The sequence below is a fragment of the Denticeps clupeoides genome, chromosome 8 (assembly GCF_900700375.1).
Source record: "Denticeps clupeoides chromosome 8, fDenClu1.1, whole genome shotgun sequence".
Taxonomy (NCBI): domain Eukaryota; kingdom Metazoa; phylum Chordata; class Actinopteri; order Clupeiformes; family Denticipitidae; genus Denticeps; species Denticeps clupeoides.
The window spans coordinates 127,098-154,354 of NC_041714.1; the positions used below are offsets into that span (position 1 = coordinate 127,098).

A 27,257-nucleotide genomic window follows, 5' to 3' on the forward strand; every position below is an offset into this window, starting at 1 on the left:
GTCAAACTTGTCTCTCAAGATGATGTACACTTTATTCAGCTTCTCAGTAAAGCCATTAGACAGAGACCAGATGGCCATTTAGAAATGCCCCATCCATTTAAAGGTCAAAGTCCTCCCTCACTGCCAAATAATAAAAAAAAATTGGCCACAATTCACCTTCATCAAGCTAAGTTACAAGCTAATCAGCAGTTCCATGATAATTGCAAGGCCTTTATGGAAGATGTGATCAATAAAGGTGATGCAGAGCCAGTTCCAGATGCAGCAGTGGAAGAGGTCCTTTGGTATATACTTCATCACGGTGTGTACCATCCTAAGAAACCTGGCAAGCTAAGAGTTGTTTTTGATTGCTCAGCTAAATTTCGTGGCATATCCTTAAATGACACTCTATTGTCAGGTCCTGACTTAATTAATTCACTGGTTGGAATTCTCTGCCATTTCAGAAAAGAGGCAATGGCCATTATCTGCGATATCGAAAGAATGTTGCCTTGATGAAAACTTGAAAGACAAACCTGATACTCGTTGTGGCATTCTTTCAGTCATAGCCACTTGTTTGATCCATTGGGGTTTGTCACCCCATTCATTTTGAGTGGAAAATGTGTTCTTCAGGAGCTGTGTCGAATGGGACGAGCCACTTCCCGAGGAATTGTGTCCACTTTGGGAGGAATAGAAGACAGGTCTTGAAGGGCTGAGAAAAGTTTTAATCCCTAGATGCTACTATCCATCAAACTTCGGCAATAATGTGAGTGTCGAATTACACCACTTTTCAGACGCTAGTACCATGGGATATGGTGTCTGTTCCTACCTTTGATACAAGAATGACAACTAAGTACATTGCAGTTTTGTCATGGCTAAGGCAAGGGTTGCACCATCAAAGATTAGAACTTTCAGCTGCTGTGATTGCGGCTCGACTGAGTGTTTTGCTGAAATCTGAACATGAAGAATAATAAAGAGTTCTTCTGGACAGATTCTTTAGTCACTCTAGCATATATCAACAATGAAGCACAACGGTTTGTGTCCAGCTAATTGTGTCCCGCTAATAAGAGAGAACACTAACCTGAGCCAGTGGCATTATGCTGATACAGAAGAAATTCTAGCTGACCACGCCTCTAGGAGATTTCGTGCATCAGAAATTCTATCAACCAATTGGTTAGTAGGTCCTGAGTTCCTGTGGAGAGAAGGGATTACAACTTGAACCTTGTCCATCAAATGATCTCTTGGTTGGTGACCCTGAGGTTAAAACAGTCCAAACATTCATATCAAGTGTTAGAGAGTGCACAGATATGCTTGATCGCCTGTCTAGATTTTCATCTTGGACAACACTCCTTAAGGTAGTTGCAAAAATTAAAAGACTGTCCTCTGAACAAGTGTTTTACAGATGTTGTGACTGTTAAAGAGTGTGAGAGTGCAGCTAAAGTTTTAATAAGGCTTGTCTGACAGTAGTCATTCAGCCAAAAGATGAAGAAATCCTTCAGTAAAACCAGTGGCAGTTGGGGCAAGTGGTGGAAATGACTGTGGACACTGATGGTCTGGTTGAAAGATTTAGAGTATGAGTGGAGGAACAGAAATCACTTAAACAGAATTCCCAATTTAAAACCTCAATTGTAGAAAGAACAATACAAAAGCTAGTCATTGAAAGTGAATAGCTACAAAGTACACATACGTATACAATCATACAAATCTTTGGGAAGATGTACAAATATAATCCACTTTGTTTTGTGCTTATTTGCACATTTTTGTGGTGTTGTAGATGGTCCTTAGAATTTGGGAATCATGTATGGTTGTGACAACATGACATGATTGGTGGGAGTGTAAAGGACCACAATGGTCCTTTTGACATTTTTCTTGATATAATAATATTAATATATTTAAAGTTATATTTATTTATATATTTTACTATAATGTGGACATGTATGTATTTGTGATGGGTGTTTGTGTGTGTGTCCATGTGGTCTTGTGTTTTGAGACTCACTTTGGGATCCAAGAGTTGCTACAGAGTTCACCGAGTGCAGCAATGACAATCATGCCAGTGAACTCTCTCGTGATCATCATTGCTGTATACATCTTGCCTAGCGCTAGCAACAATGCTTAAGTTAGTGGTGCACTCGGTGAACTCTGTAGCAACCCTTGGATCCCAAAGCAGCAATGTCTCTTCCCAAGCAGTTTCAAGCAGTCTTACACCGTCCAGTATGTTGTCCATGGAGCACACGTTGGAGAGGAGAAGAAACTGTACCACTGGTCTGCTGTGGTTAGCTTTAAGCCTAGCATGGATAAGGAGCTGAGAGGTAATGATGTTAGTGCATAATGACATAATGACAGATTCCATTTGTTGGGTAGTGTGTGTCCATATTCCCGCCAACACATATATTTTACAACAACTGCACTACGGTCAGGACACGCTGCAACCTAGCAAGCTGCCACCTCATGTGTAAAATATGTAAAATATACTCTATGTCCTGAGGGGGGGGGAACGGGGAAAAATAAGAGCCTGACTTACGAGAGAGAATTTTATTTTATTTTTTTTTCTGTGAAAACATGTGTCCATAAGCAGGGCTGGGTATGAAGGTGGATGTGCACAGAGGTATATTACTGGTCTAAATGACAGATATGGTATGTTTTATGTCGAATTTACATACAGGATGTGATTTATCCTTTAATATTTTTTGTATCGCCACTTCTGTATGTTTTGAGGTATTTTAGGAACTAACGTTGTGGTGTTTGCACAGAGGGTGTGGGGTCGCAGTTACAAGACTCGTTGTGCAAAGCTGTGGGTGAGGTATTTACACTGTGTGTCTGTAAATACTGTTTTTTCTTTTCAAGAAACAGTGGATACTGTAACAAGGATGACAGATCCCTGGTTATTATTTTAACGATCTGTATTTTTGGTTCCCGTTCTCTTGTTCTCCAGTGAACGCATTTTGTATTTTAGAACAACTTGTTTACTTTTCTGCTTGTTTTTTTCTGTATATGGTCAATATTAATAATCATTCTGGGATTCTCCCAGATAAGACCCAAGATCAGATTCCATTTGTTGGGTAGTGTGTGTCCATATTCCCGCCAACACATATATTTTACAACAACTGCACTACGGTCAGGACACGCTGCAACCTAGCAAGCTGCCACCTCATGTGTAAAATACGTAAAATATATTGCTCCAAAAAATATATATTGCTCCAAAAAGTGAACACTTAAACAACACAATCACACTTCTGTGAAATCAAACTGTCCACTTAGGAAGCAATACTCATTGACAATTAATTTCACATGCTTTTGTGATGGAATAGACAACAAGTGGAAATTATTGGCAATTAGCAATATATCCCCAATAAAGGATTGGTTCTGCATTTGGTGACCACAGACCATTTCTCGGTTCCTATGCTTTCTGGCTGATGTTTTGGTCACCTTTGAATGCTTGTGGTATGTAGCATGAGACGGAATCTACAACCTACACAAGTGTCTCCAGCAGTGCAGCTCTTTTTGTCTGTCAGCATAGTGTCCAGAGCATGGAAGCTCTACCAGGAGACAGGCCAGTACATCAGGAGACGTGGTGAGGCCATAGAAGGGCAACAACCCAGCAGCAGCCGGGTCGCTACCTCCTATGACTTTTCTTTTCCTGATGAGGTGTCCGTCAAGTCCTTGAATTGACATACATTTTTAACTTTTTCTGGGGAATATGAATTTGTCGAACTGTTGTTGTTATAAAGAGGGGGTTTTGTTGAGTGTGTAACAGGGGACCTCCTCTCCACACCCTTGTCGTGTTTCTTAGAGTCCTAGACTTAGGAACGCGACAGTCCAATATTCAAGTCCATGCTAAAGGCACATGTTTTTTGGCAAGAATTCCACAAGAGCACAATTTTATAGATCATATGCCTTGTTCTACACCCCGGTCACTGCAATCACTCAGTTCCAGCCACCCTAATTAAACTCATGTCTGTCTGAGCTACTCTATGTCCTGACACTGAGCTGTCGTGAATTTTACCAGTAGGTCACCCCAGCCACCCACAAACACCATGGCAAACTTGGACCAATTCATTATAAATGGACATGCACTGTGACTGGACCATAACAGAGGACTAGTTTAAACCTACTCTGCACTGTCCAGTACCCTCATACATGGACAGATAATTTCTCCAGTTCACCATGTTGGACAAATCAAAACAAATCCTGCTTTGACATCTGCTGCACCCTCACTGTACACTGGATTGTGGTCCCTTGCTCACTTTCTAACTGGTTTCATCCATTTCTTTCTCATTTATCCTTGAATTTGGAAACCTTATAAGTTTGTGGGTTGTCAACTGTAAATGGTCTGTTAAATCCTGTTCAGAAATACTCTGTAATTTTAGGCTAAAGAAGATATAAATGTTTTTGTTGTTGTTGGCTATAAACTTATTTCTGAAACACAAATGATTCAATGTCATTTTCCCAGAGAAGGAACTCTGGATAGACGGACCAACTATTAACATATGGAATTCTTTATTATATTGCATAACAGGGAGAAAAAAAACTACTTTCAACAAGTCCTTTATTATCTCAATTAAGGTCATATTAATCATAAACAGAATAATTCTGTCTTAATCATATTTAGTTACTCAGTGTATTCTGGTCAATAAGACATGGGTTGATCACTCTGTTGATGCCAAGTTTCGTGCTTCATGGACCAGCTCAAGGAGGGAGGGGAACATGGTGATTTCACTGGGCTGTAGACCCATTCTCTCAATCTGCAGAAAAGAATAAGATGAAGTATTACAATAAATACACTATTACAAATACCTCCATCCACAATAAAAAAAATACTCTTGTAGAAACCCACTGGCAAATTGGTTTACCGTAAATATTGGCAATGAAAGCAATTACATAATTTTATAGAAACTGGTGATTGTGTATTGGAACCAGCTACACCACAATTATAAAATAGACAATACTGAAGACATCATTTCACTAATGGGATGATTGTTTAACTGAACATAAGATAAACCATTTTTTAGACCTGTTGCAACACTACGTTTTGGGAGGTGCGGCATAAAGGGTGTGAGTAAATTTTAAGGTCTTATGGGTGTGATAAAAAGTCAATTTTCAGTAGAATTGCCCAGATATTGTTTTATCTGGTATACGGCTATGCTATATGTTGATATAGCAACCCTGCACTGACACCATTTGCAGGCTCACTCTACCCTGGAAGGGGGTCCCTATCTGTATCACTCCTTCCCAAGGTTTCTTCCTTTCTTTTTTTCTCTCTCCTAGAGTTTTTTTTGTGTGGAGTTTTTCCTTGTGTGCAGAAGGGTCAAGTGTGGGGGGTGTCAACTGTAGGGCATGTCAAAGCCCATTGAGACATACTGTATGTGATTTTGGGCTATATAAGAAATAAAATGTTGTTGATGTTGTTGTTGATGTAAGTATAAAAAGTGTATTATACAATTTACTGTTTCAGTGCCTTTGCTATGGACACATGTAACCCTATCAAAAACAGTTAATTACAATTTATTGATGAAACCATCTACGGTTAAATTTATAACGCAATATGCATTTTATGCCATATCACACAGCCCTAACTGCATTCACTAAATTCGCCATTGTTCTGTCCTCATCAAGCGTTGCGTGCCGTAATTAGACAAACAGCTAGTGTGAGGCTGAATGAATGAATGAATGAATGAATGAATGAATGCCGACGACAGTATTCGGTTTTACTGCTTTACTGCAAGAGTTAGCCCCAGATATATACAGTCAGGTCCATAAATATTGGGACATCGACACAATGTTAACATTTTTGGCTCTATACACCACCACAATGGATATCAAATGAAACTAACAAGATGTGCTTTAACTGCAGACTATTAGCTTTTATTTAGCTTGTATTTACATCCAAATCAGGTGAACGGTGTAGGAATTACAACAGTTTGCATATGTGCCTCCCACTTGTTAAGGGACCAAAAGTAATGGGACAGAATAAGAACCATAAATCAAACTTATACATTTCAATACTTGGTTGCAAATCCTTTGCAGTCAATTACAGCCTGAAGTCTGGAACACATAGACATCACCAGACGTTGGATTTCATCCCTGGTGATGCTCTGCCAGGCCTCTACTGCAACAGTCTTCATTTCCTGCTTGTTCCTGGGGCATTTTCCCTTCAGTTTGGTCTTCAGCAAGTGAAATGCATGCTCAATCGGATTCAGGTCAGGTGATTGACTTGGCCATTTCAAAACAGTCCACTTTCCCTTCAAAAACTCTTGCAGTATGCTTTGGGTCATTGTCCATCTTCACTGTGAAGCGCCATCCAATGAGTTCTGAGGCATTTGGCTGAATGTGAGCAGATAATATTGCCCGAAACACTTCAGAATTCATAGTGCTGCTTTTGTCAGCAGTCACATCATCAATAAATACAAGAGAACCAGTTCCACTGGCAGCCATACATGCCCACGCCATGACATTTCCAGCACCGTGCTTCACTGATGAGGTGGTATGCTTAGGATCATGAGCAGTTCCTTTCCGTCTCCATACTCTTCTCTTCCCATCACTCTGGTACAAGTTGATCTTGGTCTCATCTGTCCATAGGATGTTGTTTCAGAACTGTGAAGGTTTTTTAGATGTTGTTTGGCAAACTCTAATCTGGCCTTCCTGTTTTGGGGGCTCACCAATGGTTTAGATCTTGTGGTGAACCCTCTGTATTCACACTGGTAGAGTCTTCTCTTGATTGTTGACTTTGACACAGATACACCTACCTCCTGGAGAGTGTTCTTGATCTGTCCAACTGTTGTGAAGGGTGTTTTCTTCACCAGGGAAAGGATTCTTCGGTCATCAACCACAGTTGTTTTCCGTGGTCTTCCGGGTCTTTTAGTGTTGCTGAGCTCACCGGTGCGTTCCTTCTTTTTGAGAATGTTCCAAACTGTTGTTTTGGCCACGCCTAATGTTTTTGCTATCTCTCTGGTACGTTTCTTTTGTTTTTTCAGCCTAATGATTTTCAGCCACTGATAGTGATAGCTCTTTTGGATCTCATCTTGACAGTTGACAGCAACAGATTCCAAATGCAAATAGCACACTTGAAATGAACTCTGGACCTTTTATCTGCTCATTGTAATTGGGATAATGAGGGAATAACACACACCTGGCCATGGAACAGCTGAGAAGCCAATTGCCCCATTACTTTTGGTCCCTTAACAAGTGGGAGGCACATATGCAAACTGTTGTAATTCCTACACCGTTCACCTGATTTGGATGTAAATACCCTCAAATAAAAGCTAATGATATCCATTGTGGTGGTGTATAGAGCCAAAAATGTTAACATTGTGTCGATGTCCCAATATTTATGGACCTGACTGTATATGGTGTATCTATGGTCACCATCACCTGACAATGGTGGCAGATATCTGCAAATCAGATGAACATTATCAAAAAACATTTAATACCGTTGAAAAAAATTACAAGCAGCAAATCATACGGAAAGGATAATTACTTTAGAAACCACTTTGCACAAAATCACTTTGCACAAAATGACTCTGCGCTTTTTAGGTCCTTACTGCTCTTTCTTTAAACATTGTAAAAAACTAACTCATTTGCACACCTTCACCCTACCAGTTACACATATTTTATGTTAAAGACGTAAAAGTGTAATACTTGGTTATGTTTGCAATATTTGCATATTGGTTCATTGTTTACTTGCAACATTTGCAATACTGTGGTCTGTAGCAGTTGCAGAAAGCATTTCACAGCACATCATACCGTGTATGACTGTGTATGTGACAAATAAAATTTGAATTTGAATGGCAATTTGTGTTTGCTGACCGCCCATTTATCACACAAGCTCGAACCAACTGAAATGATACAAATTAATTTCCAGCTCCACCCTGCGTTCCATGACTCCAGGCAGGAATGGATAATAGACTGAATAGACTGAATAATAGACTGAAGTGAGACTGAGTAGCCGGTCTCAGTTTAATCAATTGGCAAACTAATAATACACAGCTCAAAAACAATAACTATTCACAACAATGTACTCTTCACAAATGAAAACAGGTTTACACTGAACACATGACAGATGTGCCTGGAGACTACGTGGAGAACGTTGTCTCGTAAATGTAAATGTTCTACAGCCTGCAACATCCTCCAGCATGAGATTTGGCAGTGTAATGGTGTGGGGTGGCATTTCTTTCAGGGGGCCGCACAACTCTCCATGTGCTCCCCAGAGGTGGTCTGACTCTCATTAGGTACCGAGATGAGATCCTCAGACCCCTTATGAGATCATATGCTGGTGCAGTTGGCCCTGGGTTTTACCTAATGCAAGACAATGCTACACCTCATGTGGTTGGAGTTGGTCAGCAGTTCCTGCATGATGAAGGCATTGATGCTATGGACATCAATTCCCCAGACCTCAACCTAACTGAGCACATCTGGTACACCAGATGTGTACCAGATGTCAGACCGTACAGGAGTTGGTGGATGCTTTAGTTCAGGTCTGGGAGGAGATCCCTCAGGAGACCATCCACCACCCAATCAGGAGCATGTCCAGGCATTGTAGGGAGGTCATACAGGCACATGGAGCCCACAAACATTACTAAGCCACTTTTGACTTGTTTTAAGGACATTACATCAAGGTTGGATCAGCCTGTAGTGTGTTTCCAAATCCAGACCCCATGGGTTGATAAAATTGATTTCCATAATCCATTCTTTTGTTTGATTTTGTTGTCAGCACATTCAACTATGTAAAGAACGAAGTATTTAATGAGAATATTTCGTTCATTCAGATCTAGGATGTCTTATTTTTGTGTTCCCTTTCTTTTGATGAGCAATGTATATAGTAGTTTCAGTCCAAGTACTCATAATATAAATCACATAATTTTGCACTCATGTAATCACATGAGTTGACTTTGTGATTGTGCAGTGCTGTGAACCCCAAAATGCACAGCATTCTGTAATCAGTTTATTACAGACAAATTGAATACTTGCCTCATTTAACTCCCACTCTCTGAAGCCATCGAGCTCCGCTAATTCAAATATCATACACAACAATGCAAAACAATTATTTAGAGGTTAGCATTATTATTTGGTGTGCATTTATTGGGCTAAGACCTTTTATTTTGAATTCAAGGATTACTAGTAATTTTTAATGATATTTAATAGGGCTGCAACAACGAATCGATAAAAATCGATTACTAAAAGAGTTGGCAACGAATTTCCTAATCGATTCGTTATGTCGCGCGACGCTTGATTATTAAAAAAAAAAAACTTTATTTGAGCGCGGAGTGAACACACTCAGTCTCTCTCGCTCAACACACTCGGTCTCTCTCGGCGTTTGGCGCCTCATAGACAGCGCGGAGCAAAAATAACAATAAAAAAAAAAACAAGCGGAGGTAGAGGAAAGATACATGGCAGAGAAATCTGCGCGAAAATATGCAAAAGCGACATGGCACAGCATGGGAGCACCACGGCAATGATCCAGCACCTGAAACGCAAACATGTTGGAGTGTTTGAGGAGGAAGAGGGAGTTCAGCAGCAGGGGAAGTCGCTTCAGAATCCTACTTTTGTCCCCGTAATGTCCCTGGTGCTGGTGTTTAACTCACCGCAGAGGAGAACTAGACGGGGACGTACAGCGCCACCTACAGGTGTGGAGGGGGGATGAAACAGCGTTCGGACTGTTCTCTGCGTCTCCGCGTGGACGACGGAGGGTGGTAGTAGCCTAGTGGGTAACACACTCGCCTATTGTGTCCCTGAGCAAGACCCTTAACCCTAAGTTGCTCCAGGGGAACTGTCCCTGTAACTACTGATTGTAAGTCGCTCGGGATAAGGGTGTCTGATAAATGCTGTAAATGTAAATGTTTACCCGTCATCCAGCTTGACAAGCATGACAAGTTAGCGTTAGCGCGTTAATAACAGTAGTAAAGCAGGGGTGTTATAGTTACTTTGCATTAAAAGACTAAAGACATGTTTTTATTCCCTAGCCTTTTTTGGACCATTCATTTTTCAATCTGTTGTCATGTATAGCTACACTGCAAAAAAAGCTTTTCTTACCTGGTAATTTGGTCTCGATTCCCGTCCAAATATCTAAAAAATCTTAAATCAAGGTTACTAGACAAGAAAAATGGCATGAAAAAATTAAGTGATGCTTAAAACTTCTGTTTGAGATTATATCTCATTAAGATTAGTTTTCTTACCTCATTGGCAGATAATTTTGCTTGTTTTAAACAATCACTTAATTTTGAGATGTTTTTTCAGGAAACAAGACAATTTCTTATGCTATTTCATGTGTCTAGTAAATGTATCTTGATTTAAGATTTTTTTAGAGATTTGGACTGAAATCAGGACACAACCACTTGTATTTGAAAATATCACGTGACCATGTAGAAAATGTATGGATTGCATTGTGATGCATAAATATCGAGGCATTGATAATCGTAGTCAAATCGAATCGTGAGAACAGTAAAGGTTCACACCTCTAGCGGATATTCCGTGGAGAGCCTGAGAGAGACACTGAGTATGTTGGGAGAAGGATGCTTAGGATGGAGCTTCTGGACAGGAGGAAAAGAGGAAGGTCTCTGGGTGTGGTGAGAGAGATGCTGAGGATGGTGGGAAACGGTTGATCGGCTAACAGGAGCAGTTGAAAGTAAAAGATATATAATACCTGCTCTCCCAGATATTCCACATCCAAAGATAGCTGGAGACGGATCTTGCTGTCATCACTTGGCCCCCCGTTGATCCCTACATTGGTGGTCGTAGTCTTTCGGGCTTGTTTCAGTCTCTTCAAGCTCTCCTCCATCTTCTTGACTGAACTCAACACATCTGATATGGTTTCATAGTACCTATCACAGTGTTGAAACAAGAACACTGGTTAACAATGAATCATTTATATGTATGTACGTAAGAATGTACACTGATCAGCCAACACATTATGACCATTGACAGGTTCTCATTACAATTTCACATTTAAGGCCTTTATAATATGCCCTTTTCCAGAGCGACTTGCAATCAGTGGTTACAGGGATAGTCCCCCCCTCAAGCAACTTAGGGTTAAGTGTTGTGTCTTTTGGAGCAGAAATAAATGACAACGCAAGTATATAATGAGGTCTGACAAGGGCCAAGTATTAGTTCCTAGGTGGCCTAGTCATACAATCTCGAAAACTCTTTTTGTTTTTTCTGGTCTGCAGTGGTTTATTTCCTTTATTTCAAAAATGAAATAAAGGAAATAAAGTGTTGAACTTTGGGTGGCCAAGGCTCACTGATGTATGAAGGAAATATGAGCAAATATAAACGTCTCAAAACTCATATACATTGACATGTACCACCTTCCTAAAAATCACTGCTGACTGTTCCCTCAAGACTGCCACTTCTATTTCAGCAGGATAATGTGCTGCGACAAATAATAAAGAATTGGTTTGAGGAACATGGTTTGGGGTTGTGATGTTGACTTGGCCTCCAAATCATACAGATTTCAATTCAACTGAGCATCTGTAGTGTGTGCTAGAAAAAAAGAATGATCCATGGAGGCAAGACCTCCCAAATAACAGGACTGAAAGGATCTACTAATGGCTAGGTGAAACACCTACAGCATACCTTTCAAGGTCTTTAATGGAGGCAATGCCTCAGTGGGTTAGAGCTGTTTTGGTGGCAAAAAGAGGACTTGTTCAATACTATCATAATGTTATGGTTGATCACAATATATACATAGCCCATGTCTGCTACCTGTAAGTGCAGTCAGAAAGTGTACTGCGTAGCCAGTCCTGAATGATGGTAGTCTTCACCATGTCTTTACAGTCACTCATTAATTGGTGTAGTGGCCGTAAGGCATTGTCCATATAAGATGATGCCCTGGTGGGCACCTCCTGTCAGGCAACAATTGCATACATTTGTATTTCTACTTAAGACAGAACTATGCAACAGAACTCTTCATTTTACTGACAAACCTATATACTTTTGTATCAAATCATGGATTAGCTGACCTTGTTGGTACGTCTGTATAGGCGTGGGACTTCTGAGGCACTTTTTAGGAATCGGAAGCAACGCTCTGTCAGGAGTAGTGTCATTCTGCTGTTGAGAGTGGGAATACAGCTGGACAGGGAGACTCGAGAATCTTCTAAGGCTTCTGATGGATCAATGAAACAAACGCACCATTAATATATGTTTATATTGTAGCATGGTCATGTGAACATTAGACATTATTAAGCATATCTTAATAATAACAACAGGAGATTAATATTCCAAACATTCCAAATGGCTCAGTAGTTTTAGGTAGATGTTTAAATGTATTCTGCTTGTATGATCAATTTTATTTTTAGAAATTTTGAAATGTGCACTACTGTATGGAAATTTGCTTTTTTGAATGGGAAACGATAGTGGAGTAAAAAGACATAAAATACAGTACAGGCCAAAAGTTTGGACACCCCTTCTCATCATGACCATTTACATTGAATATTCTCAATGAAGGCATCAAAACTATGAATGAACATAAGTGTCCATTTAAAAGAGTGATTCATGGTTTTTATTTTTTTTTGTAAAGCTGAAAATAGTTACACTCAAGGAAGCAATACTAGTGTCTCACATACTGCATAATAAATGTGGGTTCAACTAAATCAGTATTTCAAACTTTGTCAATTACTTATTATTCTTTTTGTATTTTTTGTCTATTGAAACCTAAGGGAATTTCTAAATGGCCCTAAACATTTTTAGCTTACCTGAAACAATGGCAAAGTTTTTAAATCCGATGGCTTCTAGTCTCCCTGTGATCACTGCTTTAATTTCTGGAATCTATGAGAATGAAAGAATGAATTACAATTACACTTTTCAAGAGTTATGGTGTAAATTTATGGTTCATTTTGATGCATGCAAATCCCTCATACGTTGTGCAACATTAAAGAAAGCAACAAGATCTGCATGATCTTAACTGTTATTGCTTAGAAGTAAGGATGCTTTTCGGTACATGTGGGCAGATTAAAGCACCTGCTCCTGTAGTTTATCCATGTCGGCTGCTATAAACACCAGCTGTTTAGTGGAGAGGGCTGTAGGGCCTCCACTTTCACTATCAGCATCCTGTGAGGTGCGGCTGGAGGTTGAGGAGGCGGAGCTTGTCAATGGCCGCGTAGGATCTTTGGGAGCCTCAGAGGAAGGGGTTTTAGTCAGTGCCTGTAGAGAAAGCCACACTAGACTTCATACAGACATTTTAGACCAACGCAACACCTAACCCATACTCACAATGCAGGGCTGGGCGATATGGCAAAAAAAAAAAAAAAAAAAACAGATCACAACATACTTTCCCATATTTAACGATTCTATTTTTATCAATTTTTTTTTCTGATCTTGCCAGACTGAAACTGAAGACACCACAGATATTAAACACTTTATTAACATTTCACTGTCCTTTTGGTTTTCTTTTGGTATTTAAACAATGATTCTGAATATTTTGCTTCTACATTTTTGCTGTAAATAATTTCAGTGTATAATTTCCAATGGCAATAAATTCATAGTAAAAAATTAAAGAACAAAAAAATGTTAATATTATTCAGCGTGCTCAAATTCAGCCTCAGGCTCATGATGCTCCAAAACAACATTTATCGGTTCTCAAAGTAATCATAAACTCCTCAAGAAGTTAAACATAATGCCTGTTTAACTATAAAAAACAAAAAACCTGAGAAATCACATATACATAGTTAGTCACAGCCTTTGCTCAATACTTTACTTGGCAGACGCTTTTATCCAAAGCAACTTACAAGGAGCATAACATACTTTGTTGATTCTCCTTTGGCTTCAATTACAGCCTCAAATCTTTTGAAAATGATGGCACAATCCTGGCACACCTATCCTTTTTCGCCCATTCCACCTTGCAGAGGATTTTAATAGCGCTCATTGTGTGATGTTCAAACAAATTCAAACCTGGGCTCTAGCGGGGCCACTCAAGGACATTCACATTTATCCTGAAGCCACTCCTTCTGATAGCTTGGCAGTGTGCTTAGGGTTGTTGTCCTACTGAAAGATAAACAGTCACCCTAGTTCAAGAGTGGTCTGGAGCAGGTTTTTTTCCCCAAGATGTCTCTGCACACGGTTAGGATGGTATTGGCCTGGTCATGTGCAGTGCACGGTTTCCTCCAAATGTGACGCCTGGCATTCACACCAAAGACCAAAGAATATTGTATGTGTCTCTGGTCCCAGACATGCTCTATGGGGTTCAGGGTTCAGGTCATGGGACATTGATGGCCATACCATATGAGGCACTCCAACTTCCTGAAGGCGAGCTGTGACAATTCTGCCAAGATGTGATGGAGCATTATCATCCATGAACAGAAAAGTTAGGGGTGTGCTGGCAGAATTGGGGATGATGGTGGGCTCTATGATGTCTCTGAGGTAAGAATGTGCAGTGACTGAGCCATGTACAATAACCAAATCTGTTTTGCGCTGACTGGTGATGCCTGTCCAGACTGTTGCGCATCCTCCACCAATGCAAAACCTGGGGACCATTTCGCTCACCTCGCCTTCTTCAGCAACTCTGATGCGACACTCATCAGTGAACATGACTGTAGACCGCTGCTGCATTGTCTAGGTCACATGGTCTTGTGCCCACTGCAAATGTTGTCTGGTAACCCTAGTACCCCTTGCATCTCGTAAACGGGCCTGCAGTTGTGTGGCAGTTGCATAACAATGTTATGCATAGGTCCTTAGGTCATAACGGTCTGTCACACGCGGGGCGCCATGCCTGGATCTGTCATGAACTTTGCCAGTAGTTCTCTGTCTTGATTAATTTACATTTAAGGCATTTGGCAGACGCCCTTATCCAGAGCGACTTACAACGTGCTTTCAAGTTACCATCGATGAAGTGAACAGTTATGGTTCATTAGGACCCCCAACTATGAATACAATCTTTTTAATTCACTCTTGTTGTAGATTCTGTACACACTTTGAGATACACCAAATTCATGAGCCACTTCTAACTGCCTGCCACCAAACGATTGTGCGCCATGGCCAGGTGACGCTGTCAAGTGACGTTGTAAAGTGACATTGTGTGTTGATGGTGGTTTGAATGATGAACTTGGGATGACTTACTGACAATACCAGCTTTATATACCCACGAAATGTTGAAATTGATGCCACATTTTGAAAGCTTGTCTTGGTATTGGCCCCAATATAAGGCACAATTGTACACAATGAGACCATTGCATATCACCCCAATACAATTGCCTAAATGTCTGAAGTGAAACAAACAAGGTATGTATGACATCCACAAAGTCTCTCACAATATCACTAACTTGTGAGTAGTGTAAGTTGCAGAAACATCTCATGATCAGGGGAAACAAAATTCACCTGAGCTCAATTTTGAGCTTCATGGCAAAGGCTGTGAATACTTACGTATATATATGTGATTTCTCAGTTTTTTATTTTTAAAAAAATTGCCAAAACCTCAAGTAAACATTTTTCATGTTGTCATTATGTAATGTACATAACTTAATGTAAAGCCACACACAAAAGAGGCTAACTTCTGCCATTTTATCAAGCTGAATTTTTTCACAATCATACCCAGCCCTAATATAATGATTGCATTTTAAAGTCTAATTCTGTATAAAAATGCTTTCAGGTGATGAGCAACCATATCAAGTCAGGCAATGAGACTGGAGGACTGACCTCAGTAAGGAAATTGGCATAGCGGGACAGCAGCTGCAGTGTAAGTTTCCAGAAGCGATGTGCCAGTGGGGGCAGATAAACCCCGTCTGCCCAGCAATGGCACAAACACCCCCATAAAACCTGGGTAATCTGCAGGTGGTACAAACTTCCAGCTGTAAAAGAGACCAAGGATAAAATTACTCAGCATCAAACAAAATACATTTCTATGTAAACAACAGTTTGTTCACATTACACCTGTTTTTCAGACCCCTAAACTGTATACTGAGATTTGTACACCAATAACTCAAAATTACCGCTGGTATCATGTGCCATTCTGTCCCCTTTCTCTTTTTGATTAACTATTTCTTTCTTCTCACTACATAGCCTGGCCTTTGGTCTCTTCCACTTAACTCAAGCTGCTTATGCTACCTCTGCTTGCACATCAGAAGAAAAGTGTCATGCTGTAGCATCTACGAAGACCCAGAAGAAGCAATCTGATCACTGCTTGGAAAAGATTAAAAGCAGCATTTCAACACAGCCCTATCAGACTGGAGGTTGCAGATGAAGAAATCATGTGATACTTGCCTATACAGTGAGTTTAGGCACCACATTGAGTGAACATTTTAGTATAAGTACCTTGGTATGAAGCAAGAGCTACAGAGACTCAATCACCTTGATTCACTGTCCCTCACACAATCACATCTGTAACCAGCAATATGCTTATAAGACTTTTTTTAATGGTACCATGAATAAATTCTGTTTAAATGAGTGTTTATTCAGTAAAACATTTGGCTAAGGTTCCTTTCCTCAATATGATATATGAACATTCACCTAGGCTAGGCCACACTGCTGCACTATCCAGGTGTTTTAGAGTAATAACACAGTTTAAAAAACAAATAGCATAAATGTAATTTACAAGCTGCTATGGACACTGCCGCTAAGTGTGAGATGGACCAGAGGGTCAGCTAAACAAATGGGACCCCCAGTGACTGAGCTAGAGAGGCTTGGATACTCAGACTCAACTAAACTCCAATTCACCAACTAGAGGATTTGATAGTAGAACATGGAATAATATCTTTTTATGGTCCATTTAATAATGACACTGGACTACATGTTGCATAATCACTCTATACTAGAAGAGGGTCCCTTCTCAGAATTATTCCAGGTTGCCTTCAGAAAGAGTCAATGTTTGGGGGTGTCTTCTGTATAGGTCTGTTAAAGCCCATTAATACACTGTTTCTACTATATGTTTTTGACGCTTGTTGCATGCACACATAGATATGAAACATCTTTTTTATTTAGTTGTTTTAAATTGAATTTAAGGAAATCAGCGAGAATAAAAAACGTAACATCTGACAAACCATTCATCCAAAGCCCCACCGAATTAATGCTAATGTTCACACACTAACCTGGAGCTGCTTCAAGCCCATCAGCAATGGCAGTCTCAAGGCTTCCTGCAATCTCCTTGTATCTACATAAAAGAGGAAATGGAATTCATGCACATTACTCTCATAATACCGAACCCCAAATATCATCCAATTCTCTAGCTTACATTTGATTAAAATCAGTGCTGGAAGATTACGTAATATGAATAGCATTCCATTTGAAAAAATAGATAATTAAAATAAAATAAAAAAAGTGACATTCAGTAACAAACATCTTCCTGCAGACCTGTTCATATCAACCCCTAATACAAATGAGCTGATTGTAAAAATCTTGACTGATATCAATAAAAATACCAATTTAGTCAGTAGCCAATAATGATGTCCATTTTCCTTTTGTGCCATTAAAAAAAAAAAAAAAAAATCAGATATTAATTTAATGTCAGCTTCTTGGTGACACCTTTTTTCGGTTAATTTTACCATTATTTTAGAGTAAGCCTAATCATAGTTTAATTTAAAAAAAAAAAAAAAAAAAGAAAAAGAAAATTACAGCTGAAAACTGCACAGTCATTAGGAATAGTCTTTAGCCTTATCCAAGTTAGTATGGTTTAGTCATACATTTTTGGCCAGTCATACAAGTTTTAGCAAAAGACATTTGTTCTTTTAATGTTGTTTTTTCCAACACATGTATGAGCTGTGCACAAAAGTAGTGCAACATGTGGTTCAAATGCACAAGCCAAAAGCTCATTGCTCATTGAAGGCTCTGGGTGAACAGACCAAACTCACCGGAGCTGGAAGTAGACAGGCAGGTTCCATTTGTTGTGGAAGCTCTGGTACGAGGGGTGGGCACGCAGCCGCTTTACACTGGCCTGGGAGCCACACTGCCACTCAAACCTCCTCACAAAGTCCATGCTGATTGCATACCTCTGAAAGGAGTGACAACACAGGCATTTTAATATTTAAGAAGTCTAGTCCTGAAGGCCAGGCATATCATTACTTTTATTGATGTAACCCAAAGGTGCACAAGATGCAATACACACAAGGGACCATGCAGAGAAGCGATGTAACTACAGCAAATTTCCTCTTATGTGTATGCTGTCCAGGGACAAATATACAATTACCCCTTAATTTTTTTTTTTTTTTTTTTAAATCGCAGCCATTTGCTAAAATCAACCTTCCTTTTTTCTCCTTAATGTACAAACCATATTGACAGAAAACCACAGAATTGTTGACATTTTTGCAGATTTATTAACAAAAAAAACTAAAATCACATGGTTAAGTATTCAGACCCTTTGCTCAGTATTGAGTAGAAGCCATGAATCTTTTTGGGAAAGATGCAACAAGTTATTCACACCTGGATTTTGGGTTCTTCTGCCATTCCTCCTTGCTGACCCTCTCCAGTTCTGGCAGGTTGGATGGTAAACATTGGTGGACAGCCATTTTTGCTCAATTAAGTTTAAATCATGGCCCTGGCTGGACCATTCAAGAACAGTCACAGAGTTGTTGTGAAGCTACTCCTTCATTATTTTAGTTTTGAACATTGTCTTGTTGGAAGGTAAACCTTCACCCAGTCTGAGGTCCTGAGCGCTCTGGAGAAGATTTTCAATAAGGATATCCCTGTACTTGGCCGCATTCATCTTTCCCTCGGATGCAACCAGTCGTCCTGTCACTCCAGTTACAAAACACCCCCAAAGCAGTGCCTGGTTTCTCCACACGTACAGCTTAGAATTAAAGCCAAAAAGTTATTTGTCTCATCAGACCAGAGAATCGTATTTCTCACCATCTTGGAGCCCTTCAGGTGTTTTTAGCTTTCATGTGTTTGCACTGAGAAGAGGCTTTGTTGGACCACTCTGCCATAAAGCCCAGACTGGTGGAGGGCTGCAGTGATGATTGACTTTCTACAACTTTCTTCCATCTCCCGACTGCATCTATGGAGCTCAGTCACATTGATCTTTGGGTTGTTCTTTACCTCTCTCACCAAGACTCTTCTCAGTTTGAGTCAGTCAGGGTTCTGGTCGTCCCAAAGGTCTTCCATTTAAGGATTATGGAGGTCTGACATGCATTGTTGCTGTAAGGTCTTATATAGACAGGTGTGTTGCTTTCCTAATCAAGTCCAATCAGTATGATCAGAAGAATCAAAAGATCAGGATTATCAGAAGAAATTACCAGAAATGGTTAAATATATGAGTGTCACAGCAAAGGGCCATGTGATATTTCAGTTTTACTTTGTTAATAAATCTGCAGAAATGTCAGCAATTCTGTGTTTTCTGTCAATATGGGGTGTTGTGTGAGGAAAAACATATAGAAATTTAGCAAATAGCTGCAATTTAACAAAAAACTAAATTTAAGGGGGTCTGAATACATTTCCATAACCACTGTACATGGCAAACAGCAGTCATTAAACCTGTACAAGGCATATGACTTCAGTTTTGTGGTCTGTCCTCTAGCAGCATGCTCATACTTCCTTGGGGTTTTAAAAACAGAATACTGTACTAGCATACAAGTTCAGCTTGTTGGGGATAAATCACACAGTGCCCATACTGAATTAAAGACTGGACAGAGAAAAAATCATATAGCAATCAGAGTACACAGTCTCTTCTCATCTGACTGTAGTTTTATGTTCATCCTCACCTCATAAAATGCATCAGGATTGCCAGGATTGAAGAGGGAGGGGATCCTTTCCTCAATGCCCTTTATAATTTCAGGCCATACAGAGTTCACTAGGAAGTCATAGCCTGGGACAATGTCTGCCTTGTCACTGGAAAAGACAAAATCAGTGAAAATAAGAGTCAAGAACAGCAACAGCTCAAATGAATTACAACTCTATGAGACAAGAACCTCTTGTTGTGGGTTAGTTTGAAGTATGAAACACTACTCAAACCTTTTCATTATGTGAGAATGTTGGGGAGGTATTTAGTGAATCATTTCATAAAAAGATTTTTTTTTTTTTTAATACAGCATTGTCTATTGTATTTTTGTGCCAATTTGCTGCATGCAAACCTATTCTGCAAAGCCGTTACAATTATTTTTATGTGTTTAAATTAATTGTAACACATAGCACTTAAGACATTCTGCCAATCTGTAGCTACAAATTTTCCAAAGATGCTGTCACAAACCTTGCATCACTTGATTATCACAGATCACTCATATTTAAACTATTCAGTTGTGTAAGTCAAATATACTATATCAAATGAAAAGTAAAAAAAAAACATTCAGTAATAATTTGAAAATTAGCTTTTAATAACATGATACTGGAAAAAGATGCATTTACAGCTGTAATCTTTACAGCTATCTGATCTTTGTCTGCAGCACTCTAACTTTAAGTTTTATAATGATCTGCTTTTATTCTGATTGTTAATTATACATTCATCAGATGCACTGTCTACACTTGCTGATTGTTTGTCTGAGATAAACAAATTGAGTGTTTATAATCTCATTAATCTCAAATTAACATTCCTTTCTTGGTTTAAATTTTCTTGTTTTTTTTTTTTCATAATGATGTCCCTTAGTTCACAGAATTGTGCACACATGGTGCACACAATAAAATGTGTCATTGGCATTTAACTATCACCCTTAGTTAGCAGTGGGCAGCTATGAAAGGTGCCCAGGGAGCAGTGTGTGGGGACAGTACAAAAAAGTTGTAATTTGTAATAATAAACAACATTTGTAATAAAAAAAAAAAAAAAAAAAAATGCTAACAAATAATAAACAAATATATAAAATATTATACTCAGTACCTAAGTTTCTTTTAGTTAACATTCTTGATTCTGTTACATAATTTATACATTAAAAAAAACTCACACACATCACACAAACTTAATGTAATTTACAGGATTAAAAACAAACACTAGCCCACATATGAACCTAAAAAACACGGCTACTGGAGAATAGAAGATGGTAGAATGTAGCCCGCAAGCACCTCTGCATCCCTGGTCTTGTTTAGTTGCTTACTCAAGTGGACCTTAATGACAACTTAGTGGTTTGGGATTTGAACCCGCAACCTTCCAATTACAGGTCCACTTCTTTACCCGTTAGGCCAATACTGCCCACTAACTTTCTTCTTAAACTCTGTTTAAAATTCCCAGGCCTTTAGGTTTTTGCCTTTAATTTTTTGTGTGTGTTTTTACGGGTGTGTGCTCTATGCAGTACCGTGCAAATATCTGGGGCACCAATACAAGCAAAACCACTACTTATCTAACTTTAATGCAACAAAAAAAAACCCTGTCAAACAATGACAAACCTTAACAGTTTATTGCCGAATATCCTCTGAATGTCCTTATTTCCTTATCAAACAATGGCAATGCATAAATGCACAATGGCTAAAGAGACAAAAGACTTCACAGATATATTATCCTGTTGCTCTCTGAGCATTAATGCAATATTGTTCTCCATCTGTAGACTTTTGCTGGGAGGAGCTCATTAGTTTACAGAGTTGGATCAGACCAACACTCAGTTCTTCTATCACATCCCTACATTTGTAACACATTCATATCAAATGTAGCACATGTAGTTTAGGGGAGCAAACCTGGAAATGGCCCCACCAGTCACCTCCCTCAGCAATCTGAAATGGTGTGGAACAAATTCCAGCAGCTTGACACACATCATCTGCAGGCTACTGGAGCTGGATTTCACAAAATGTTCACCTATGATCTGGTAGACAAAAAATGAGACTGAACTGTGGAAATTCATAATATTTTGGGATATCTATCAATATCAATATGTTGTCTATCTAGGCAACATACCAGCTCAAAAGAACATGACAAATACCTGACAAAATTCTGTTTGCAGCCAGCAAGAAAACTGTATTGCGTTATGTTGTGCATGACTTGACCAAATATATATACACACACACACACACACACACACACACACACACACACACACACACACACACACACACACACACACACACACACACACACACACACACACACAGAGTACAGGCCAAACGTTTGGACACACCTTCTCATTCAATGTGTTTTCTTTACTTTCATGACCATTTACATTGGTAGATTCTCACTGAAGGCATCAAACCTATAAATGAATGTTTGGGGTGAGCTGGACCGCAGAGTGAACACATTGAAGGCAAAGGGACCAACAAGTGCTAAACACCTCTGGGAACTCCTTCAAGACTGTTGGAAAACCATTTCCAGTGACGACCTCTTGAGGCTCATTGAGAGAAAGCAAACAGTGTGAAAAGCAGTAATCAGAGCAAAGGGTAGCTATTTGGAAAGAAACTAGAGTATAAAACAATTTTTCACTTATTTCACCTTTTTTTGTTAAGTACATAACTCCACATGTATTCATTCATAGTTTTGATGCCTTTGGTGAGAATCTACCAATGTAAATGGTCATGAAAATAAAGAAAACACATTGAATGAGAAGGTGTGTCCAAACTTTAGGCCTGTACTGTATACAAACACACAAATAAGATTATACAGAATACTTAGATTTAACTAACATGATTGAATCTGTTACATAATGTCTTCGGATTGTTTTTAAAAAGCCCAGATATGAACCTAACAAAACATGGTATTTGGAGAATACATAAGGGTAGAATACCTCATCCATGTAGGGCTTGATCATGACTTGACCCACAAGTAACTCAGCATCCCTGGTCTTGTCGATGGTGGCATAGGTACGAAGGCAATGCCGTACAATATCCACGTTAGACGTCTGTAGGCCTTGGATGAGGAGTCCCTCTAATGACTGTTGAAGCATTGCAGTAATGCCTGCAATTCTCTGGAGCACAACCATGTGATACATCAATTGGAAAATCTTGTGTGTGAACTTTATAAAAAGGTGCTTTTATTTACTTACAAATGCAATACTAAAATGTATATGTATACTATGGTATATATGTATGGTTGATACACTTGTTTGATGGCTTGCTATAAAGTGTATTCAGAAAGTATTCAAATGCAATATGCAAGCTCCAACATTTTCCATAATGCAGCCTTATGCTAAAATGTAAATTAATTGTTCTTACTCATTAATCTACACTCAGTACCCCATAATGACAACTTCAAGTTGTTTGCAAATTTACAAAAAAAAAAAAATCTGGAATATAACATGGAAATAAATATTTAGACCTGACACTGACTAATTTTACCCAGTTGATGAGCATTTCTCTTGATCATGTTTGAGATGGTTGATTGCCATGATTGAATTCCAGCTCTGTTACACATATATTTATTAAATTACTCAGCCATGAGGTTGAAGAAACTACCTGAAGAGCTCAGATACAGGATTGTGGCAAGGCACAGATCTGGACAATGCTACAAAACAATTTCTGCTGCAGTTAGAGCAGAGTGGCCTCCATAATCCTTAAATGGGAGAAGACAACTCCACTTAATACCATCCCAAGAGTGAAGCAGTGGAGGTGACAGCATCATGCTGCAGGGACTGGGCAACTGGTCATAGTTGACCTGGATGAAAACGTAGACCAGACTGCTCAGGACCTCAGACTGGACCAAAGATTCACATTTCAACACAATGGAACTAGGAACCTGAACACACAAAACACAGGAGTGGAACCCTGACAAAACCAGTTAAAAAAAACTTAATGCATAATTTCAAAGATGACTCATGGTATTATTCACTCACAGAGCAAAAGGGTATGAATAGGGGCAGTGGTGACCTAGCGGTTAAGGAAGCGGCCCCGTAATCAGAAGGTTGCCGGTTCGAATCCCGATCCACCAAGGTGCCACTGAGCAAAGCACCGTCCCCACACACTGCTCCCCAGGTTCCGGTCATGGCTGCCCACTGCTCACTCAGGGTGATGGGTTAAATGCAGAGGACAAATTTCACTGTGTGCACCGTGTGCTGTGCTGTATCACATGTGACAATCACTTCATTTTATTTATTTATTTATTTGAATATGCGTCCATTTTATATTTTAGTTTGTTTTGTTTTTTAAAATACATTTGTAAATAATTCCAGACTTCTGTGTTTGTGCTGTCATTATGGTGTTCTGAGTGTAGATTTAGGAGGAAATTAATTAATACAAGGCTACAACATGACAAATGGTTTAAAATTTTATGTAGTCTGAATCCTTTAATGAATGCATGCGGTATATGTACTTTTGCATGAACCTATGAATCTCAGTCATACACACTGCATATTTTCACACTTAAGATGTGAGTATGTATAGTATGAAAATATGTGCATGTAGGGTGCATAAACACTCTGAGGGGTACTTACAGGTCGCACTTTATCCAGAAGTGGCATGCCTTTACTTTGAACTGCATGGAATTGGAGCTGGTTGAACTCTGTAGCAATCCGTTCCAGGATCTGCCCCGCGAGGAGTGGGCTTTAAAATAAAACTAGGATTTCTTTAAATGTCAACAAATACTGTTTTAACAGGAACTAGTCAAGCAAACAACTGACCTGTTTATTTCTAGTGAAGTAGAATCCTTGGAGTTCTGGGAATGAAGGATCTTTTCTATTTTCTCCACCGATCGCACAACTTGAATGAGCCTCATAACACACATCTTGTGCAAAGGATTCAAAAGAACTCAATCTTAACACTGATTACATTTTGTGCACAACTGCAAAATAACATACCTTTTTTTTCTGAATGTCATCTTGCTTGCATAGCTGGGTGTCCAAGGCTTCAATAACTTCATTTACTGATGTCCTCAGACTCTGTTGCAGAGAAACATTAACAATTTTAATACAGCTAAACAAAGAGCCCCATATATTAGGTCATAGCTTTAATGTGAGTGGGATCAAACAAATAAAAAGTGTGCAAATGTGTGTCAGATGTGAGCAGTGATGCCAGATAGTAATTTCAGCACAAAATCACGCATTACGTGCCAAAGACAGAGACAAAACTGCCTAAATTACGTGACAACTGCCATTACTTATTGTAAGCGCTATAAGAAGAAATATCTCCAAAAATATTAGAAAGAAAACAACACAATCCGGCAACATCAAGGCAGTCCTTTCACAAGGGCAAATGTGCTAAGGTTTTCCAGTGATTGTGCCAAGGTTATATAGGCATTTCACAAAAGATGATGGAATTCACTGATATAGACAATCAACCCTTCTCAGTTGTAAAGGTTATTTTCATAGTTTTTATTAGTCTTTATATGAGTATCTTTGTATTCTTTGTATAGGCTATACACTTGCAATGCCTTATTATAGTGAGGTAAAAACAAACTGTGCCATAACAGCAATAGTACAAAAATTGCCATAATAACTTAAGGGACTGAAATGATTCATTTTAATATTCACTGCCCCCTCAAATTTTCCCTCTGCTCTCTGTGTGAAGCCAATAAATGCAGTTTGCACATATTGAACATGCTTAGTCCAATGATCAAAAGTAATGACAGTACCAGCACTTCCTCACGTAGTTGTCCCAGAGGAACAGAGAGCTGTTTAAGAGACTTGTCCATCCCAACCTACAGAACAAAACACAGAAAATCATGAAAAATGAATAAAATCATTCATTAACAAAACTAGACTGTACATCTGAATGCGTTCTCTACTAAAAAAAAATTAAGGTACAACATCTGGTACCAGAACTACTTCTCAACCTGGTCCTTAAGACTAAATGCCAGGGACTGTCCCTGTATCTACTGATTGTAAGTTGCTCTGGATAAGGGCATCTGATAAATGCTGTAAATGTAAATGTAATGTCATGTCATGTCATGAAGATAATTTCCTTTATAGTCTGAAAGTAAGTGATAACTGACTAGGTTGGTGGAGAGGTTGACGAAGTCGGCGTAGTCTTTGTTGATGAGTTCTACCATGGCCGTCTTCAGGAGCTTGTAGTACAGCTCCAGGTCTTCACGCAGCTCCTCCAGCTGCACACGCTTTCTGCACTCAGACACGAAGCGGTCCACGTCAAAGTCATCCTGGGCAAAACAGAACACTTGTGATAAAAACTCATATACAGGTACATATGTTTCTCTCAAACAGTGCACTGGGGTTGTTTTAAAGTTTGTGATGCTGTCAGTGTTTTATTGTAGATTATTAATTAAATTAAAAAATATAAAAAGGTGAGGTAAGCCAATCTGTTCAACTGAAACAGGAGTCAGTAATGGAATGCTAACACAACTCTACTCAAACCAAATGCCCAGAAAAAATACAACGCGAGGAAAACGTCACGTGACCAGCGTTCGAAAACCCTTTTTTAAAGATTCCCTTTCCGGATGTTAGTGTTGTGTCAGGATCCTCCTGTACCTCATACTTGCTGCATCCTTTATGTCAGAGTTAAGCTCTTATGGAAAGCACTACTGCTAAGATAACTCTGTTGTCTTACCTTCATAAACTCGTCTTTGTCAAAGCAGAGTGAGTCCGGACCCTTAGGAAGATTCATCTCGGTTTAGTAAATATTCGTAGCATTAAATAAAACGGATAAAGTGCCGTGCAACGTTTGAGGGTTGACATATGCTACTTCATTTCTCCATGATACGGCTAAAGGATATTGACTCGTTACTTCCGCAAACATGTCAGCAGTGGCGTGGACATGGGAGAGCTAATGTCGCCCCCTACGGGTTCCTAGGTAAAGTACAGGCCGGGAACTGCAGCCTACACTTTCGAGAATCACATAAGCAATATTTGCAAGACATTGCTTCACCTTCATAATATTTCAAAGGTAAGACAACTGAAAAAGACGGAACTGAAAGACGGAAAAACATGTAAGAGTAGACTACTGTAATATATTTAATGGAAGCTCGACATCATCTCTCGATAAACTCCAATGAGTTCAAAACGGAATGAGAAGATTTGATCACACCAATTTTGTTTTCACTGCATTGGATACTAGGAAAATTTCACAGACTCTAAAATTATTTTATTAACATACAAAGCTCAAGATAGACTGGTCCCTGGTTACTTGAGTGTCTTGATAACAGGGGTGTCAACTGAAGGCGCCTGCCAAAGCCTATTGAGACATACTGTATGTGATTTGGGACTAAATTAGAAATAAATGTTGTTGTACTCCTCACAAAAATTATGATTCTTAATTTCCTTTCATTTCTTTCCTTCGTTCAGCCTCTCAGTAGGAGCAATTTCGTGGAAAATCCAGGAAATTTCTTACAGGTTTACTAGTGACTAGGGAATATGGAGTACTGGCATACGGAATAGAGCTTTAATAAAGTTGAACGTGTCGTCGAAATGCATGCCGGGATCCTACAGTGCAGCGCCGTTGATTCTTTGGGGGCGGGACACACTATTCAAAATGGCGGAGTCATTATGGGAACAAGAAAAAATCGACCAGATTTTCAATTGTTTATTTGAATGTTGACTGATATATATATATGTGTGTGTGTGTGTGCGCGTGTATTTATGTATGTG

The 27,257-nt window shown here is 39.2% G+C and overlaps 1 protein-coding gene and 1 long non-coding RNA gene across 2 annotated transcripts in view; one reads left to right on the forward strand and one right to left on the reverse strand.

The window, feature by feature from the left end:
* Positions 1–15,833, forward strand: part of LOC114795545 (uncharacterized) — a 30,819-nt gene extending 14,986 nt beyond the window's left edge. The window contains exon 3 of the long non-coding RNA XR_003750530.1: positions 15,545–15,833. This is a non-coding gene — a long non-coding RNA (uncharacterized LOC114795545). The remainder of the gene's footprint in view (positions 1–15,544) is intronic.
* Positions 4,454–26,436, reverse strand: cog2 (component of oligomeric golgi complex 2). Its single transcript, XM_028988945.1, has 18 exons — positions 26,221–26,436; positions 25,652–25,813; positions 25,292–25,357; positions 24,519–24,599; positions 24,342–24,445; positions 24,156–24,264; positions 22,515–22,694; positions 21,478–21,602; positions 19,584–19,710; positions 17,739–17,878; positions 16,980–17,041; positions 15,592–15,743; positions 12,922–13,104; positions 12,657–12,729; positions 11,925–12,067; positions 11,668–11,807; positions 10,610–10,787; positions 4,454–4,715 (listed from the first exon to the last, which is right to left on the reverse strand). The coding sequence occupies exons 1-18, from the start codon at positions 26,275–26,277 to the stop codon at positions 4,620–4,622; spliced, it is 2,178 nt and encodes a 725-aa protein (XP_028844778.1). The 5' UTR covers positions 26,278–26,436; the 3' UTR covers positions 4,454–4,619.
* Between the last annotated feature and the right edge of the window lie 821 nt (positions 26,437–27,257).

What these genes read in the sequence shown, in the direction of transcription:
- cog2 (XM_028988945.1), bottom strand. Translation starts at nt 26,277, where the DNA reads ATGAATCTTCCTAAGGGTCCGGACTCACTCTGCTTTGACAAAGACGAG. An exon ending in TCAAGCCCTACATGGATGAG is followed by an intron (nt 21,603 to 22,514) that starts GTATTCTACCCT and finishes TTTGTCTACCAG; the next exon opens with ATCATAGGTGAACATTTTGT. An exon ending in TGGGCTTGAAGCAGCTCCAG is followed by an intron (nt 15,744 to 16,979) that starts GTTAGTGTGTGA and finishes TCTCTTTTACAG; the next exon opens with CTGGAAGTTTGTACCACCTG.